The sequence below is a fragment of the Momordica charantia genome (assembly GCF_013281855.1).
Source record: "Momordica charantia cultivar OHB3-1 chromosome 11 unlocalized genomic scaffold, Mcharantia_2.0 BLBB01000011.1, whole genome shotgun sequence".
NCBI lineage: Eukaryota > Viridiplantae > Streptophyta > Magnoliopsida > Cucurbitales > Cucurbitaceae > Momordica > Momordica charantia.
Genome location: NW_028275159.1, coordinates 9160101 through 9178941, shown reverse-complemented (window position 1 = coordinate 9178941; position 18841 = coordinate 9160101). Strand labels below are relative to the sequence as shown.

Below are 18841 nucleotides of genomic sequence, written 5' to 3'. Positions count from 1 at the left end.
ATTGGCTTAATCTATATGACAATTCTATGATCTAAATTTATGTGATAATATTTCATTACTATTTTGCAAAAGAAATAAAAAGGAAATATAGTATCTCAAATTTATATTTTGGTTAACAAATGTGGGATGAGAGATTGACTTTTAAATTTATAGTAAAGTAAAAATGTCTTATGAGGTATGCATTTGTGGCATAAGATTTTACTTTGTTCTCCTTTTTATTTGTTATATCCAACCAAGTTAATGGAAAAGCATAATTATTTAGCTAGTGATAAAGCCTAAATAGGATCACAATTCAAAGGTTTGAGATGAAAATGATTTTTTTTAATTATTAATATTTTTTTAGGGGTGGGAATTCATTCTCCAACTAATTGTGAGCTATTGCTCAAGTTGGCAAACCACAAAATTAATTTTTTTTCCTTTTTTTTTTTTGAGTTGAAGATGCAACATAAAAATTTCAAGGATGAAACTTGTATTAAATTTCATCAAAATCATGAGCTAAAATTTGAGCTTGCAAGTTAAAAATAATTTTGACCACTAAACTATACTTGGTCTAACCGTGTTCATTCAAAGGTCAACAATATCTTCAATCTCGAAAAAAGAAAAAAATAATAATAAGAGGAAAAAGTAGGCTAAATCCGGAGTTGGCTCATTCAAATGCTAAGGAAAAGGATCCCCAAATTAACTAATAATTCTTCTCCACGACCCATTTCCCTGTTCTCTCTCTCTGTCTCTTTCAGTTTAATTTCCCCTTTTTCTGGACACTTGTTGCCTCACTCCTCCAATTTCACATTTGGGTCTCGCAAAAGTCTCAAGAACTTCAAACCCAATTGCCCAAATCCACACGCGTGTCCAAAACAAGGGAGCAAAATCAGCCAAATCAACCTAGTATCACGCCATTCTCCAGCCGCTACACCTTGATTCCACACTTCACCATGTAAAAGCGACCCCCCCAAGTGCCGCTTTCTCGGATTTTTCTTCCTCCACGCCGACCCATTTGTGTTTCTTACCTCCCCTTTCATCCAATCCACTCCAATCATGGCCAGCAGCAGAGAGAGAGACGATCCTCTTTCATTCGCCGCAAACCCATCTTCATCTTCCTCCCCTGTCTCCGTTTCCGACCCCCGCGACAGCTTTCTCTCCGACCCAAATTCCCACATCGGAAGTGCCTCCGGGAGCTTTCAGAACGAGGGTCTGCTCTCGGATTTTAGTGGGAATGTCAGCGATGCTGAGTTTGGATTCTCCCGGCCTGAGTTCCGGCAGAGCCAACTCGCTGGGACTGTCGATTTCTATGACCGCCATGTGTTTCTTTGCTACAAGAACCCTCAGGTTTGGCCTCCGAGGATTGAGGCCGCGGAGTTTGATCGCCTGCCCAGGCTGCTCTCTGCTGCTGTAATGGCGAGGAAGGGCGATATGAAGAAAGAAGTAAGTTTAAGTTTAATGCCCTCTAACTGTTTGTTGTTTGTTCTACACTTCCATTTCTTGGTTTTTTCTTTTTCTAATCTTTAACTGTGTTATTGGATGGGGGATTGTGGTGCTGTGGATTAGCTCTGTTGTTGGAGTGATTTGGAAATGTGGGTTTTACAATGTGGAGATTTTTCTGCAGGGGTAGAGTTGGGAGTGGAATTTAGAAGTTTTATGTGATTTTCTTTGAGGTTAAGTTTAATTTGAAAAAGAAGCAGGGCTTCTTAGGAGTTCAGAGATGTTTTCCTCCCTCTTAGTTCCAGTTATTTTAAGTTTCATGGGAGTCTGGAAAGAAATAGTTGGAAAGAAATGCCGATTCCTTTTAAACTCTTACAGTGTTATTGGATGAGAGATTGTGGTATTGCCGATTAGCTCTGTTGTTGGAGAGATTTGGGAATGTGGGAGATTCTTCTGCAGGGGGTGGGGGTGGGAGAGTTGGTACTGAAAATTTGGCTGCTTTGGAAAAACTATTTGTTTGCCCAGGAACATAGAAGATTGGATTCTAGAATGTTTCTACGGGTGGAACTTGTAAGGCAAGGCTAAAGTTTTGTGGAAATGTGCTTTCAGAGCTTTGTTATGGAGCATTTGGTTGGAAAAAAACCTTTGCTCTTTTGAAGATAAGGCTAGGTCTTGGGATTCTTTTTGTAATAATGTTCATTTGCTAGCTTCATGGTGGTGTCATAGAAATATCCTCAGCCTTGTCCTTAGGCTGTTCTTTTGTCTCTTTTCTTCATGAATTTGTTTCTTATCACAAAAAAAAAAATGGTACCGAAAATTTGAAGTCTGTAGGGGTTTACAGATGGTACGTTTCTGACTCTCCTTTATGTTGTGGTGGCTAAAAACGTCAATTTGGGATGCAACTTGGGGAAGATCTTGAGAATATAAGTCAAGGCTACAATCCTTTTTTGAGTGAAATCCAAAAGTAAAAATCCATGTGGGTTTAGTTCCAAAATGACGGTATCCATTATGGACATATGGATACGTCTATTGTTGTAACACTTAGAACTAGTATAGGTGTAGATTATCAACTGTCACTGTATTACCTAATTTTCATCAGCATAGTTCTAAAATGGCTTTCACATATTTAACTCTGCTGTGAGTATTGATTGTTTCATGAAGGTGGTGATAATTTATTGACAATTTTGTTTAAATTAACTAACATGATTAAAATCTTTGTTATGGTAAATGAGGTTCTTGTTAATCCTGTTATGATCTGGCTAATGGCTTTATGACTAAAATAATCAATGCCCCTTAGAATCTGCATCCAAATGCTTCTATCTCTATTTTCCAATTTTATGATGTTCGATATGCATATTTTTCCCTCTATATTCAACCTTATTCTGTTTCTTCTGGAAATTTTAGACCCGCTTAACCATATGCGAGGGGCATGATGGAACCGAGACGTCGAATGGGGATGTATTAATCTTTCCAGACATGATAAGATATAGGTTAGTAGTGTCAGTTACTGGCTCAACTTAAACTTCATTTTGATAAATTCCTTGCTTATCATCCTTCACCATGACGATGGAGACTCCTTGTTTGAGAGATTAATCATACTGAATACGTTTATGAACAAATTGCAGGAGGTTGACCCATTTTGATGTTGAAACATTTGTTGAAGAAGTGCTTGTGAAGAATGGTGAGTGGCAGCCTGGAACTCCTGAAACGCTGAAAGGTTCTTATATTTTTGTATGCTGTCATGGGTCTCGTGATCGCCGGTGTGGCGTTTGTGGCCCTACCTTGGTCAGTCGGTTCCGAGACGAGATAAAATTTCTTGGTCTTCAAAATGAAGTATCTGTTAGCCCATGCTCACATATTGGGGGCCACAAGTATGCAGGAAATGTCATTATATTTGGATCAAATGCCAATAGAGAAGTCACTGGGCACTGGTATGGAAGCGATATCTATCTGATGATTCATTCGCTCTTCATTGATATTTCTTCCCAAATTTTGATATCCTGATTATTTATCCAGAACTCCTTTGCCCCAGATGCCTGTTTCGGTAACACGTCTCTTGATTTATTTTCAGGTACGGATACGTTTCCCCCGAAGATGTATTTTTGCTGCTTCAGCAGCATATCGTGAAAGGGAAGATTGTAGATGAACTCTGGAGGTATTTGTTCTTTATTTGCACGAATAACTCTTCTAAATGTTTGGCATGTTCGGCAAGTGTTGTTGTAGATTAAAACTTGATTGTGATCACTTAGTTTATCTACCTTGTCCTAAGTCATCTTTGCCCTCCATATTGATAACAAGAAGGTAAATTTTGCATCAAGATATTTGATCTTGGTTAGTGCATAGAGCTAGATGGATTTACTTTTGATGTATTGTATTGAAATCACGGTTAAATTACCATTTTAGTCCTTATGAGCGTGGCAAAGAGAGGCGTTTAATCAAGACCATAAAGATCAAATAGAAACTTTTAGAACTAAAAGGGTTAATTTGAAATCAAGCATAGGTTCCGAGGCCTCGCATGGTAATTTAATCTAAAATTATTATTTAAGATTCAGTTTTAATACTATTTTATGAATATTCACTCAGAGGGCAGATGGGTTTATCAGAAGATGAACAAAAGCTGAGCCTAGAACGAAGGCTCCGTCTGATTGCTGGAGCGAATGGCCACAAAAGCAAGGAAGAGTTGGCACAAATACAGACAAGTGATTCGAATACCGATCTCTATAGATCACATGGTGAGGTTTCAGCCTGCTGTCAGGGGGGTGGAGAGAGTTACTCAACTTGCTGTCAGAATCCCGAACTAATGGGATCAATTACCGATTCGGATACGAATGACATTCCTCCAAACATTACTGCAAAGAGCAGCAGAAAAACGACCTCGAGAAGCAATAGCGGCAAAGTGGCCTCTCGCAAGGTTTGCGCAATGCCAACATGGCTTGAGAGCTGGGAGCGCGAAGATACATATGCTGTTGCTGCTGTTATCTGTGCTGCTGTGTCTGTTGGCATTGCTTATAGCTGCTACAAGCAGCTGTAAATGTAAAGGGTAAAGCTTCAACCTTCATATTCTTAGTTTTTGTTTGTGTTTACGAAATCTCGAATCGCTCGGTAGACGAGCGAAAGATGTATGAATTTAGGATAATCTTTGGTTTTTTTTTCCTTAGGAGATCTTATAAATTAAACTTGATGTATGTCACAACTTTGATTGCAGATGAATGGAAATTGAATTGAGTTCTTTTTGTATGAGTGGCGACAAACTTTAGCCTACACTCACCCACCCTATTTGGATAGTGTATTTCAACTGATAGTGATGTCTCGATTTTATGAAAATATTAATGGAAATATCAATGTTAATGAAATATTTTTAGAAAAATCATAAAAATATAAAAGATTTATATCAGTTGAATCCTAGTCTCTTTAGAATTTACATAAGTTGAATCCATGGATTTACATAAGTTGAATCCTAATGTGCTCAGGAGATGTAGACGGGGTGGGTCTCATGTTGCATTCAGGGTCGAGACCAAGTCAACTTGGATCGGGCTGCATGGAGGTTGGGGAGAACCGATGAAATTCTCAGCCATTGGGTCAAGAACTCCTCGGCACCAAGGTCTCAGCGTCGAGCAGTGCTCGGCGCCAACCCCGGGTCGGCTATGGTTGCTAGGCCTCGATCTACTTACCTTGCTTCGGGTCTGCTCCTTCGGCTCCGTTCCTTCTTTCAGTTGTTTAGTCCGATCTCTATTTTCTTCCTATAATAAAAAGAATTGAATATTTCATTTTGAGCTAAATATTCTTATATGATATTTGTCTCAAATATTATATAAATTTTAAAAAAAGTAATTAAGATAATATATTTGAATTATTGTTATTAAAAAAATAGGAGAAAATATTTTAACAAAGATGGTAAATTTTTTATAAAATTTTAACCTACAGTAATTTGAGTTACTAATTTAAAATCAAAAACATTTTAAATAAAAAACACAATAATACTAATTATAAAAAAAATATTAACAAATAAAAAAACAATAATATAGCAATTATAAAATTAAAGAAATAAAAAAATAGTAACAAAAATAAAAAATAAAAACTAAATCAATACATGTTTTGTAAAATAGATTTGACTTGTTAGACATAAACCATTATTTTTAACTTAATCAAAGTAAAATATCAACAAAAATTAAGGTATAGTTTTGATATATAAATTTCACTCCGATTTAAACTTATCAGGTATGCCTTGAGTTATTTTCAAAATTAGAGAGACTTTAAAAGCAAGAAATTGAGAGAGAATTAAAATTAAAAAAAAAAAATTGTAGCTCAAAGAGATGGTAAAAATGGTAGAAGAAAATTCCTATTTATATAAAATATAAGTGGATGATGGAAAAGTTACAAATGTTTTGGAATTCTAAAAGTTTTAAAATCTATTATGAGTAAAAATTATTAAGAATCTTTTTATATATTCCAACCTCTTAGATTTTAATTAATTGATTGATTTACTACTTGCGATTAATTTTTATGACATATTTTTATAAATTTATAAATTAAGAAAAGATATATGATTTTTTGTAGATCTTAATCTCAAATTAATTAATTTTAATTTGTTTTGACGATAACAAATTTAATTTTATTATTTGGTAATTTTTATATTTTGAAGTGTCACAACGTAGAGGTCAATACAACGATTCCAATAACTTTTGAATTATCAAAATCCAGAGCTCAAGAGAAGAAGTTATAGTGGAATGAAGTTGAAAGGAAAAATGTTGAGTTATCCAAACATACCAATAAAAAGTTGACGCATGGCATGATATTGAAAGAATTGAAATATAAAAAAAGAACCAAACAAGAGATGAAAAAAAAAGATGGGGTAAGTAAAAAATAAATTTGATTTCAAATCAATTTCAAAACTATCCTCATCCTGTTTAAACTCCTGTTCTCAAAATTTATACAACAATTTTCTCCCCATTTTCCAATTCATACAAAATTTGTAAGCAGAAATTTGTATATCTACTATTTGAGAGAGTTTGGTGAGATTGTACTCAAATTTTAAATTCTTTGTAAAGGTTTCTCTTGAGCCAAACGTGAAAAGGATCGGGTTCATTTTTGCTTCGTAAAAAGAATGTTGTACCGATTAGACTCTAAACCGTGAAAAGAGTCAAATTCTTCAATTGAACATCCAAGAGGAGCTTGGGAAGTGGAGTAGGCTAGTGTTGCCGAACTACTATGTCATTTTCTCTATCCATATCCTATTTAATTTTAGCAATTAATTTTCTTCATTATAAATTACATAAAATTAATTACTAGAGTTTATTATTCATGTTTTATGTGCAATATTTACATTGAAATTAATTAGAGTACTTGAAATTTTATTTCTAATTTATGTTAAAATTATTTGTTTATAAAAAGTTTACTTATTTATTTAAATTCGACTGACAGTACTAAAAAGTTTATAAATTGTCACTAAACCTATTCACCCTCTGAAACTAAAAAAAACGGTAGCTTAGGTGAAAAATTATAGAATATTTATATAAGTGGAAGATGAAAAAGTTACAAATATTTTGGAATTCTAAAAGTTTTGAAATCTATTGTCAGTAATTATTAGTGAAAATTATTAAGCTTTTCATAAATTAAATAATAAGATTTTATATATTTCAACTGTGTAGATTCCAAGTAGTTGCTAGGGTTGATAATTAATTAATTAATTATTGATAATTAATTGACCACATATTTTAGGAATTAGTAATTAGTTTATCGGCCTTAAATGTTGTAGGGTTAGACAGTTGTCCCGTGAGATTAGTCGAGGTGTGTATAAGCTAGTCCAGACATTCACGGATATAAAAAAAAAGTTGATTTACTATTTACCATTAATTTTCTATGGCATATTTTATAAATTTATAGATTAAGAAAAGATATAATGGTCTAAAAATGATTTTTGCAAGATCTAACAAATATGCTAAATTTCTTATAAAATATAAATCTACAGGACATTTAATTAAATTAAAACATGCACAAACATTTTAAATAAAGTAACATGCTAATACTAATTATAAAAAAATATTAACAAATAAAAAAGGTAACAGTATAGCAATTATAGAATAACAATTATAAATCCTTTGAAAAAAAAGTTAAATAAAAGTAAAAAAAAATCAAAATAAAAAATTAAATCAAAATCCAGATATACTTATCTTGTCACATCATTATTTAATTTCACGAATAAAATTATAATAAAGCAAACTTACAAATCTAGATATAGTTTTGATATATAAATTTCGTGTCAGACTTAAACGTATCATATATGTCTTGAGTTGTTTTTAAAATTAAAGAGACTTTAAGAAATTAAGAGTAAATAATAATAATAATAAGAGAAAACTAAAAATAAAGAAAACATGCAGCTGGAGTGGGTGAGAACTTATAGAAGAAAATGCTAGATAATGAAAATGTTATCCAGAATTCTATTATTAATTATTATTAGTGAAAATTTTTAGGATGTTCATAAATTAAATAATAATATTTTATCTATCCTAAAATTTCGAGTCATTGCTATGGTTGATAATTAATTAATTATTTATTATTGATAATTAATTAATTAATTAACTTAATACTTATAATCACTTTATTCTTTAAAAAGTTAGATTCGATATCATTGTTATGGTTGATAATTAATTGATTATTTATTATTGATAATTAATTAATTAACTTAATACTTATAATCACTTTATTTTTTAAAAAAATATTTATAATTAATTTTTAACATGTTTTGTAAATTTATAAATTAAAAAATGGCATAATGTCTAAAAATATATTTTTTAATGTCCTCCCTTTCTAATATAGTATAGATCTTTTTTTTTTTTTGCAATATTATCATTATGGAAATCTTGATGCTGATGTTGAACTCATATACACATAAATGTCGACAGGTTGATAGAAATTTATTACCTTGCATATATGTTTCCTATTTACAAAATAATGTTTTGTTTTAGAATGTCTTTGAAAATTTTGAACAACTCTAACTCAAATTCATTTGTTAAGGTATGTTTGTTATATAAATGATCATTATAATTTTTTTTTTTCAATTTTCAAAGTTAAGTTTACCTTTCTCGCATATTTTATTTTTACTGTCACCTGTTATTGATCGGGGACCTCCTGCAGCTCTGCGCCTCTGGAACCTTTTGTATTCCATATTTCCTTATTTTTATAAGACTAAAACCTAATGAATATTAATATCATTAACACACCAATCATGGAGATATAAATTTCTATTCACGAGAGATCCCAAAGTTTTGACCAATCTCTCTTCAATAATTTTCTATAAAAAAAAATCTCTTCAATAATTAATTAGCAAATAGCAAAAGTGGAAATCTTTTCCACTATCTTTCTTTTCTTGATTTATTATTATTTTTTTTATAAATTATAATTTTCAAGAGTGTTACTGGTGAGAATAGGAATTCGAAGTGTCAACTTTTCAACGGTCGATTTATGCTCCAGTTAATTTTACTTTTAATTTTAATATTTTTAAAAATTGATTTCTTCTTTTTTTTTTTCATTTATAATTATTCGTTATTCACTACTAAAATCTTAGTCAAATTTAAGGGTGAAAATGATAATTAGGACGTATACATCAAAAATTTGTGTGGGGCTATAATTTAGAAAATATTAGAAAAAAAGTCCAAAGCAAGAAGGAAATTAGGGATATTTTATCAATCGTTTTCTATTTACACCCACTCTTTTTCATTAATTTGTCTCGTAGCACATATTTCTTCCCACTAGACTTTCAATTATTAAAATTGTATCGGTTCAATGTTTATAAGCTATTAAAATATTTATTAGAACTTCAACTTTAAACTGTGATTTTATATTAACTGAATTTCATTAGTCATTATCATTGACATAGTCAAACGATGACATGATATATTTATGTAATAAATATTAATTAATTTATAATAGCGTTATAGATAAATGGTAAAAAAAAAAAAAAAAGAGAAATAGAGTTAAATAGTAGATTTACTGTTCAAATCTTGAGTAGGGATGATAACGAGATGGGACGGGACCATCTCCATCCCTATCCTGTTGGGTATTTTTTTTCTCTTCCTCATTTTTATTTAAAAAAAATTTATAAATATTTTAATTCTTTGGAAAATATAGATTTTTTAATGGAATAATATAAAATTTAATTAAATATAGCTACAAAATTAAAAAAAGTATTTATAAAAAAAATATATATTGACATTATTTTATATATAAAAATAATAAAATATTAAACAGGGTTGGGACGGGGTGGAGACCTCCCCATCCCCGCCCTGTACCCGTCAGGGATCCTGATTAGAATCCTCAATTTTACCCTGTCCCGAATTAAATTGAGAATTCTCCCATCGGATCGGATTGACGATCTCCAAATTTTTTTTGCCATCCCTAATTTTGAGTTTTTAAATCCATGATTTGAACGAGGATTGAAGTGTCCTACTTTACTCCACCTCTGGCAACTCTTTTACTTGAACGGTACTAAACAGTTTGTTATATATTTTTGGTTTTTTTCCCCTTAAATTCCTCAACGATTAGAAATATTATTTTGGGTAATAATAAATCAATATTATACTATTATAAATCTCAAATCATGAAGACAAGGGACAATTCTTGGGATATACGAAGTTTGACCAATGTCTCCTCACTGTAAATGTTGCAGGATATTAAATGAAACATTGTACCTTTTCCAATTTTTTTATTATTATTAATTTATTAGCCTAGAATGTTCGAACACCTCCTACTCCGATACAGCTAGTGGGTGGTGTCTCCACCAGCTGATCTATCTTCCCCTACTGTAGGCCTGCGACGTGTCTCCCATACAGCTCTAATAATGAAGTTTGCAGCGTACATTATGTGGTCCCGTGCCTAAGTTTCTCCTCAAAGCTCAACACGTCGCCTGCTCGGATTTCTCCCCCAACAAATTTCATCTAGTAATTTCATTTGACGATTTAAAATTCTCTTAATTCTATGAGTCCAAAAAAAATTTCAATAAGATTTTTTTTAGTACAACAAATGTGAGTATGAGGATCGAACTTCATAGAAAGAGTTTTTAAGATATCTTAACCACTAAACTATGTTTATGGCTAACAACACTCCACGAAACCTACAAAACAAAAAGAATACTCATCAGTATGGTGCTAGCTCAACATGTACTTTGATACTTAAGTCATATCTGAATTTGTGTCGAAGTACAGTAAAAATTAGAATTTTACAATGCACCTCAATTAAGAGAAACAAGATTTTTTTCTCTTGGTAGATGAAGATAACTTAAAAACTTTCTAGATATCTTGTCTTTGGAATTTTCTAAACTAAAAAATCTTGGTTGTTGAGAGAATAAGGAATTTATCCAAGGATTTGTGTCCCCACGGAATCGTCCCATGTACTCGACTTCTTGTATAGTCTTTTAGTCTGGATTGATTCTATGTTGATGCAATAAACTTTAGTAGTCTTTCTAATTATTTGTCACATGATATCAATTCGACTAAAATTTAAAAATTCACCCATACAATTGGTTTAATTAGGCAATTTTAATGTTAAACTTTTGCTTTTATCAAATTAAACCTCAAGCTTCGATAACAAAATATTTTTCTTTCAAACAAGTGACTAATTGAGGATTTTAGCTTCACCAGTTCATTAAGTTTGAGATTTTTTTCTCTTCTTTTAACTTCAACCAACAACAGTGAAGTGAGGTGTGGATCGAACTATCGACATTAATGATGATAATAGATGTCTTATCCACAAAATTGAGAACTATCTAATAGATTAGAAACTATTCAGTTTAATCAATAAAGGAAAAGGAAAATACTTAGGTCTTCAACCATTAAAAAATTGATAGATGGTTATTATTATTATTTTATTTTTGAAAAGCCTCTATATTTACCTTTCCCTCTCTTAATTGTCAAATAATGATGAGTGAGTACAAAATAAGTCAGACCTAAATATTATCGAAAAATACTTGACTCCTTACCAAATATCTCACTACCATTAAATGTTTGACAACTCAGAGAGAGAAATGCAAAAAACATAGATTCCTTTAAAAAAATTAATCGACTTGTCAATTTTTCAATAAAACAATATTTGGTCTTCACGAGTAAGAAACCAAAGTATTTTTCTTAAAAAATAACAAAATACTTAGTTCTCGTATCTTCACCACCATTAATATGTTCGACAGTTAAAGAGAAAAAAATACAAAAAAAAAATTTTTTTTAATGATAATGAACCGTCAATTTGTTAACCATAATCAAGATAAGATTGATCGTTGGGACGGGTGAGGCCTAAATATTTCCAAAAAAAAAAAATCACCAGCATATAATATGTAGACCCCAACATATGGGTCGGCAAAAGTACATTTGGCCGAAAAAAGAAAGGCGTATGAAAACTACATAAGGAGGAGGGAGGGAAGAGAAAGCCATGGAAGAAACGACGTCGTTGTTCGAGAGGAGAGAGGGGCGGCACAGAGGAGCTCACAGAGCTGTGGCGGCGACGGTGGCGGCGGGGATATGCCTGATCTGGTGGTACAGAGCGGCGGAGATGCCGGCGGAGGAGGGAGGACGACGGCGGTGGGCCTGGATCGGAATCTTCTTCTCCGAGCTCCTCTTTGGGTTCTATTGGATTATCACTCAGTCCCTCCGCTGGCGACTCACTTACAACTTCCCCTTCATGGATAACCTCTCTATAAGGTACTCCTCTCCCTCACATACTCCATCCACTCCCACTTCTCTTCGGTTCGGTTCGATTAGTTTTTCACGAGAGTTTGATTAAAATATCGTTTTTAAATCATCATGGTGTGATGTAATAGTCAATAAAGAGCAGTGTAAATAGCAAAAGATCTAGAAAGAATTAGCTGAAATCATGGTTCACCATCCACTAAGATCAAACAGTTGTCTCATAAGACTAATCGAAATATGCATAAACTGGTCCGAACACTTACATATAAAAAAAAAAGTAAATAAAATATCATTTTTAATTTTCTAACCACATGAACATAGTTCAAAATTTAAGGCAGGTCGAAGTTTAATTAGCTTTTGTCCCTATATTTATTGTAATAAAAAACAATAATACTCCTATAATAATCGATGATGGAAACCGTTTGCTCCTCATAGCTAAGATTTTGAGAGAGATAGATCTTACAAGGTTAAAATATATATTAGGTATGTTTTAATTTGACTCTTATTTAAAAAGTTTCAATTTGATTATCTATAGTTTAATATTTTTCAATTATATCATACCTATTAAAATAATTATTTTTATTGTTATTCCAAGAGGTTGAAACAATTGATAGGTTCTTAAACTTTATTTATTTATTTTTTTGCCTAACTATCTCCCAAGAGGTTGAAAGAAAAAGAAACTATTATTTATATTCCAAAGAAAAAATAAAAGAAAAGGTTAGAAACTATTGTTTAATCCATCCATTTAATTATTATAAAAAAAAATCCAATCCATTTAATTCCATACTAACTAAACTATGGTTGGTTATTATTGTTATTTCTTTCCTTTGAGTCCCATTAACTATGGTTACTTTTAGGTATTTCACTTATATTTAATAAGAATAGTTTGCTACTTAAACTTTTTTTATAAGATGTATATTTTTTTTATTACAACAAATTTAGGAGCGTATGAATTGGAACTTTTGACTTTAATTTAATGCGTAAATACTTTTTTTCTTTTAGTACAATAAATGAGGTAAGAAATTGAATTCATGATCTTTTGATTAGAAATATGTACTAATTACCGAGTAAGCTCGAAAAATACTAAAATACTTTTTATTGTTGAATAAGCTTTTGACAGAATTTTCATAAGGTAAATTAAAATGTAAGTAGGATGAGAAGACTTTGTATTTTATGTTATTATTTTTATTAGTTTCGTAACCACTACCTTGTTCTTTTATAGGTTGAATTTATCTATTCTTTCAAACAATGATTTTTCTATCTTTATTTTTACTTTTTTTTTTTTTATTTTAGTGTAAATTCTCTCTCTTCTAATAGTTTATAAGGATGTAAGCTAAAATTGGTGGTTTTTTTTTATATTTTTTATAATTTGTAAATGAAATCGACAAACTTTTGGGAATGGGCAAATGATTTTAGGAATAGGCAGTTTTAGCAAAATAGATTAATAAAAATTGATTACGTGAAGGTGATTTTTATATATTTATTTTAATGTTTGTTTACCCAATTTTTCCAAGTGAATTTTATATAATTAAAAGTGATTTTGAATCATTGATATTTTAAGTTTAACATAGAATTTGATAGAAATTTTAGAGAGAGAAAAGTTAGACAAGAACAAAAGAAATTTTAGAGAATGAGAGAAAATTTTAGATTGAGAAATAAACTTTAAAATAGATTGTAGTTAAAAATTTAGAGAGAATAAATAATAATAAAGTTTAAAATTGAAAAATTGGCCAATGTACATTTTTTTAATAACTTCAAATTTTATAGGTTTAATTAAAAGAAAATCAAATTCAACGTAAGTCAATTTAGGCTAACTATTAATCAAACAAGTTGTTTACTAATTTTGAGAAAATAATTGGAGGATAATATATTTTAAATCCTCAAACCAAAAAGTAAAGTTTCATTTGAATTGATAATATTTTTTTGTAATAAAATAATTCTTTCACATGAATAACAAAACATTCATTGGGTCATCCAATTTTATCTTTTTCAAAATATATACTGATAATGGATGTTGTGTATATTGACATAAAAGAACTGAATTTGAGGGTCGAAATGTAAATATATCACACGAATTTTAAATTAAATTATAATTTTAGTCTATGAATTTTTAAAGGTTATGTCTAATAAGCATGATTATTAGTATTTTAATTTTGTGGCTAATAGATTTTGACCTATTCTATATTTATTTTTTAAAAAGTTAAAGAATATTGATACAAATTTGAAATTTTAAGATCTTATTAGATAAAAATTTAAATTTAATTTAATGTTTAATAGATCCGTTAATTAAAATTATTTTTAATATGTTAGACCTTTAAACATAAAATTGAAAATTTAATAAGTTTAAAAACCTATCACAAACATTGAAAGAATATGAATATGTTATAAGTTTAGGGACATGTTAAACACAAACACGAACCTACATGGACTAAATTTTTAATTTAATCGTGAAATGTAAATACAAATCAATTTATGTTTAAATTTAGTTTTGGTTCCAATTGAAGAAATTTTTTATTTTTGATACGGTTGTGTTTGACAATGATAATAATTTTGTTTTTATTTTTTTTTAACTTAGTTTTTATTTCGAAGATGTCTACTTTCTAAATTTTTAAATTTATTTCATTTCATTCTAGAACCTTCAAAACGTATTTTTTTTAGTACACGTGTGATGAAAATTCGAATTTATTGAGCTATTTACTTAGATTGACACAAAATGTTTATTTGAGTCTTTAAATTTAAAAAATATTAGTTTTGACTCTTATCTTTATTTTGATTTTAACAAAATAAATTATGATGTCATATGTATCGATAAGTGAGTTTTTTTAGGCAATGGTCAAATTAAAAAAAATGAAAATTTCGAAAGTCCAACTATCGAATCTATTTCGACCAAGCATTTAGCACAAAATCAATCATTAATATTTAAAAACAATTTAAATAATCAACCTTTTAAAAGAATTTAAAATTTCCTACATATTTTAAACTTAAAAAAAATGGAAAAAAGAAAAATTCCTACATGTTTCAAATAAAATTTATTGCCTTAAACAAAACAATAGAATTTTTAATTTTTTTATTGGGACTGAAACAACAAAACAAATGGGTTCGCTTAAGCTTCTCACTTCCATGGCGGAAATGGCTTTCTCTGGTTCTCAATCTGTAGGTACAACGACGACCAATTACCCAATGTCGATGTATTCGTCTGCACAGCCGACCCCATTATCGAACCGCCGATCATGGTCATCAGCACCGTCTTGTCCGCCATGGCCTACGATTACCCAACTGAGAAATTGGCCATTTATCTCTCCGACGACGGCGGCTCTGAGCTCACATTCTATGCTCTTATCGAAGCTTCAAATTTCTCGAAGCATTGGTTGCCGTTCTGTAGAAAGTTCATGGTCGAGCCTAGGTCTCCGGAGGCCTACTTCTATCTCGATTCTGCGCAACATCATCGTTCTCAAGAGTGGGTCGCCATGAAGGTAGGTAATGGGTTTCGATTTCTTTTTTCATTTCTTGAAGATTTGGTCAGCGTTTTGAGTAACGAATGTAATTTAGTTGAAGTTCTTGATGGTTTGCACAGAAACTGTATGATGAAATGAAGGAGAGAATTAACTCTGTGGTCGAAATGGGGAAGGTTCCCAAGGAGATTAGGGATCATAATAAAGGTTTCTCTGAGTGGGATTGTGGTGTAACGAAGCAAAATCATCAATCCATTGTCAAGGTGATTTCCCTTAACTTCCTTAATATACATATCCTCAAGCCATTGCTTTTTGTATTAGCTTTTTACTATTTTCCTTCAATGGCAGATAATAGTTGACGGGAAAAATGATGATGCTGTGGACGTTGATGGATATGTACTGCCAAAATTAGTCTATATGTCACGTGAAAAGAGACCTCGGCATCCCCACCATTTTAAAGCTGGAGCTATGAATGCATTGGTAAGTTTTGTAGCAAAAAATTTAGGTTAAATCATCGTTTTAGTTCCAATGATTTGTGTATGAATTTGACTTAATTCCTAGTTTTAAGAGTTTTAACTCGATCTTTGTAGTTCAGTAAAATTGCAGAAAATCCTTATTATTACTAGATCATAACAGTTTTCTACCTAACACAGTTTCTTTGGACTAATGTGAAACCGAACATAAATCATTGGGCTAAATTGATAACTTAATCTAAACTGGATCTGTCTGCATGTTATTTTTATAAGGAAACAATTAGAGTTGTACAAATGTGTTGCAGATTAGAGTATCCTCAGAGATAAGCAATGCTCCCTTCATCCTCAACTTAGATTGTGACATGTACTCAAATAATCCAGACACAATAAAGGAGTCACTATGTTTTTTCCTTGATCGAAAGAAAAGCCATGACATTGCATTTGTGCAATTCCCACAAGATTACAACAATGTCACAAAGAACAAGATATATGGCATTCCAGATAAAGTTAGTAATGAGGTGAGAATCAGAAAGAAATGTCATTATTTTCTAACAAAGAAAGTAAATGAGCAAGATGATGCAATAATACATATTGTCTTGCTGCAGATTGATCTAGTTGCTCTCGATGGCTATGGTGCTGCCTTGTATTGTGGAACTGGATGTTTCCATCGAAGGGAAACTCTCTGTGGGAAGAAGTACAGCAAAGATGTTAGTGGATCAGTACACTTGGATGTGCAAACCAAGAAGGAAGTTGCAAAAACTGTTTATGAATTGGAAGAAGCATGTAAGCTTCTTGTTGACTGCAACTTTGAGAATGGCTCTCAATGGGGAAAGGAGGTCTCTCTCTCTCTCTTCCTAATGAGATAGATATTAGACTTAAATTCTAGTTTGATCCTTCAACTTTTAAGTTTGCTCCATTTTGATCCAAGAACTTAAAAAATGTCTTTCTTAGTCCTTGAGCTTAAGGGGTCAAAATGGTCGTTTTCTTTTGTAAGTTTAGAAATTTAAATAAACATTTCAAAAGTTAAAAGAGACTAAAATAGACAAACCTAAAAGATTTTGAAAGTTCAAGGGCAAAAATGGAATTATCTCAAGAGTTTCAAAATAAAATATAAACCTAGATAATAAATTGCTGATTGGATTAATACATGAGCCTCTCTCTAAAATGAGATGGATGTTGAATTGCATTGCAGATGGGATTGATATATGGGTGTCCAGTTGAAGATATTGTTACTGGGTTAACAATACAATGCAGAGGTTGGAGATCAGTTTACTATAATCCAAAGAAACGAGCTTTTTTGGGTGTTGCTCCGATTAGCTTGGATGTAGCACTAGTTCAATTTAAGAGGTGGTCTGAAGGCATGTTTCAAATATTTTTGTCCAAGTATTGCCCCTTCATATATGCACATGGGAAGATCAAATTTGGAGCCCAAATGGGATATTGTGTATATCTTTTATGGGCTCCACTTTCGATACCAATGCTGTATTATGCCACTGTTCCTGCAATTTGTCTGCTTCAAGGGATTCCCCTATTCCCAGAGGTATCTTTTTCTAGTCTTATGTCCTTATTCGCAGAGGCACTCCCTTATTGATTGACCTAGTAACTAACTGATAGGTTAAATTACAAATTTGGTCTAGGATCTTTTTAACTGTTAGTGTCCATTAGTCTTTAAACTTAAAAATATATAGATAAGTTCCTGAATTTTGAATTGTGATTCTTCATGTAGTCCTTATTGTTGAAATCATTAACTAAATTATGTTGTGGCATGCAAATATCAACTAATTTGGCACGATAAGTCAAATAAATGGCAAAAGGAAGTGGACAACAGGGCTTTGTTTCATTTTTTCTGGAAACTTCAATTGTAAAATGATGCTTTGACTTCTCTAACTACAGGTTAAAAGCTTATGGGCCATACCCTTTGCATACGTCTTTGTAACCCATAACTGTTGGAGCATAGCTGAGGCCATAACTTGTGGCAGCACACTCAAGGCTTGGTGGAACTTACAAAGAATGTTACTTTTCAGAAGGACCACTGCGTTCTTCTTCGCCTTCATCGACACAATCATCAAGCAACTTGGGCTTTCTCAGACCAAATTTGCTGTGACGGCCAAAGTTGCAGCTGAGGATGTTTCAAAGAGATATGAACAAGAGATCCTAGAGTTTGGGAGTTCAGCCATCATGCCCACCATCATAGCAACACTTGCCATGCTGAACCTGTTTGGTTTGTTGTTGGGAATTATTAAGAATGTTGCTGCTTTGGATTTGGGGCTGTTTTACAAAGGTTTGAACAGGTTCTTTTTGCAAACTGTTGTTTGTGGGCTGATTGTTTTGGCTAACTTGCCCACATATGAAGCCCTCTTCATTCGTAGGGACAAGGGGCGTTTGCCTCCCTCAGTTTTGTTTAAGTCTGTTTCTTTGGCTCTATTGGCTTCTGTAATGGTATACTAACCTTGGAATTTTCGACTTGCTTCGTTTGATTTGAGGTTTAGTTCAATATTCCTAAGAATAAGATGTCTGAGGATAAGGTGCTTGAGAATAAGTTGTCTAGGAATCAAAGATTGCTGCGTTAGTTAATTATAAAGCATCAAAATTAATTCCAACCGTTAATTTATATGAGTTAATTTAAATAATTAATTGTTGTGAGTTAATTTAATTTTATTAAGTCAAATTCAAAAGAAATATGTTTAATAAAATTATATGAACTTTCGAGTGCAGTTGTCTCTGGGTATAGGGGAACAAATCTAGGAGTCGTCCAAAATAATATTAAATAATTATTTAAATAATATTGTACTATAATTAAATAATTATTTACTGAAATTATATA

General features: G+C 31.5%; 2 protein-coding genes across 3 annotated transcripts; both read left to right on the top strand.

Annotated features, from left to right (window-relative positions):
- The first annotated feature begins 696 nt into the window (after positions 1-696).
- Positions 697-5187, top strand: LOC111010588 (uncharacterized). Of its 2 annotated transcripts, XM_088119662.1 has the most exons (6): positions 697-1422; positions 2824-2909; positions 3045-3350; positions 3491-3574; positions 4003-4459; positions 4890-5187. In XM_088119662.1, the coding sequence occupies exons 1-5, from the start codon at positions 1036-1038 to the stop codon at positions 4448-4450; spliced, it is 1311 nt and encodes a 436-aa protein (XP_087975788.1). In that variant the 5' UTR covers positions 697-1035; the 3' UTR covers positions 4451-4459; positions 4890-5187. The 2 variants fall into 2 exon arrangements, with proteins under 2 accessions (XP_087975788.1, XP_087975787.1); XM_088119661.1 differs by lacking the exon at positions 4890-5187 and having other exon boundaries at positions 698-1422; positions 4003-4656.
- Positions 5188-11765: 6578 nt separating this feature from the next.
- LOC111010587 (cellulose synthase-like protein E6) lies at positions 11766-18556 on the top strand. Its single transcript, XM_022284057.2, has 8 exons — positions 11766-12104; positions 15250-15565; positions 15667-15807; positions 15893-16024; positions 16323-16535; positions 16623-16853; positions 17210-17557; positions 17911-18556. Exons 1-8 carry the CDS (start codon positions 11836-11838, stop codon positions 18463-18465), a joined length of 2205 nt encoding a protein of 734 aa, XP_022139749.1. The 5' UTR covers positions 11766-11835; the 3' UTR covers positions 18466-18556.
- The last annotated feature ends 285 nt before the right edge of the window (positions 18557-18841 follow it).

What these genes read in the sequence shown, in the direction of transcription:
- LOC111010588 (XM_088119662.1), top strand. Translation starts at nt 1,036, where the DNA reads ATGGCCAGCAGCAGAGAGAGAGACGATCCTCTTTCATTCGCCGCAAAC. An exon ending in CCAGACATGATAAGATATAG is followed by an intron (nt 2,910 to 3,044) that starts GTTAGTAGTGTC and finishes AACAAATTGCAG; the next exon opens with GAGGTTGACCCATTTTGATG. An exon ending in ATTGTAGATGAACTCTGGAG is followed by an intron (nt 3,575 to 4,002) that starts GTATTTGTTCTT and finishes ATATTCACTCAG; the next exon opens with AGGGCAGATGGGTTTATCAG.
- LOC111010587 (XM_022284057.2), top strand. Translation starts at nt 11,836, where the DNA reads ATGGAAGAAACGACGTCGTTGTTCGAGAGGAGAGAGGGGCGGCACAGA. An exon ending in ATCATCAATCCATTGTCAAG is followed by an intron (nt 15,808 to 15,892) that starts GTGATTTCCCTT and finishes CTTCAATGGCAG; the next exon opens with ATAATAGTTGACGGGAAAAA. An exon ending in CAGATAAAGTTAGTAATGAG is followed by an intron (nt 16,536 to 16,622) that starts GTGAGAATCAGA and finishes GTCTTGCTGCAG; the next exon opens with ATTGATCTAGTTGCTCTCGA.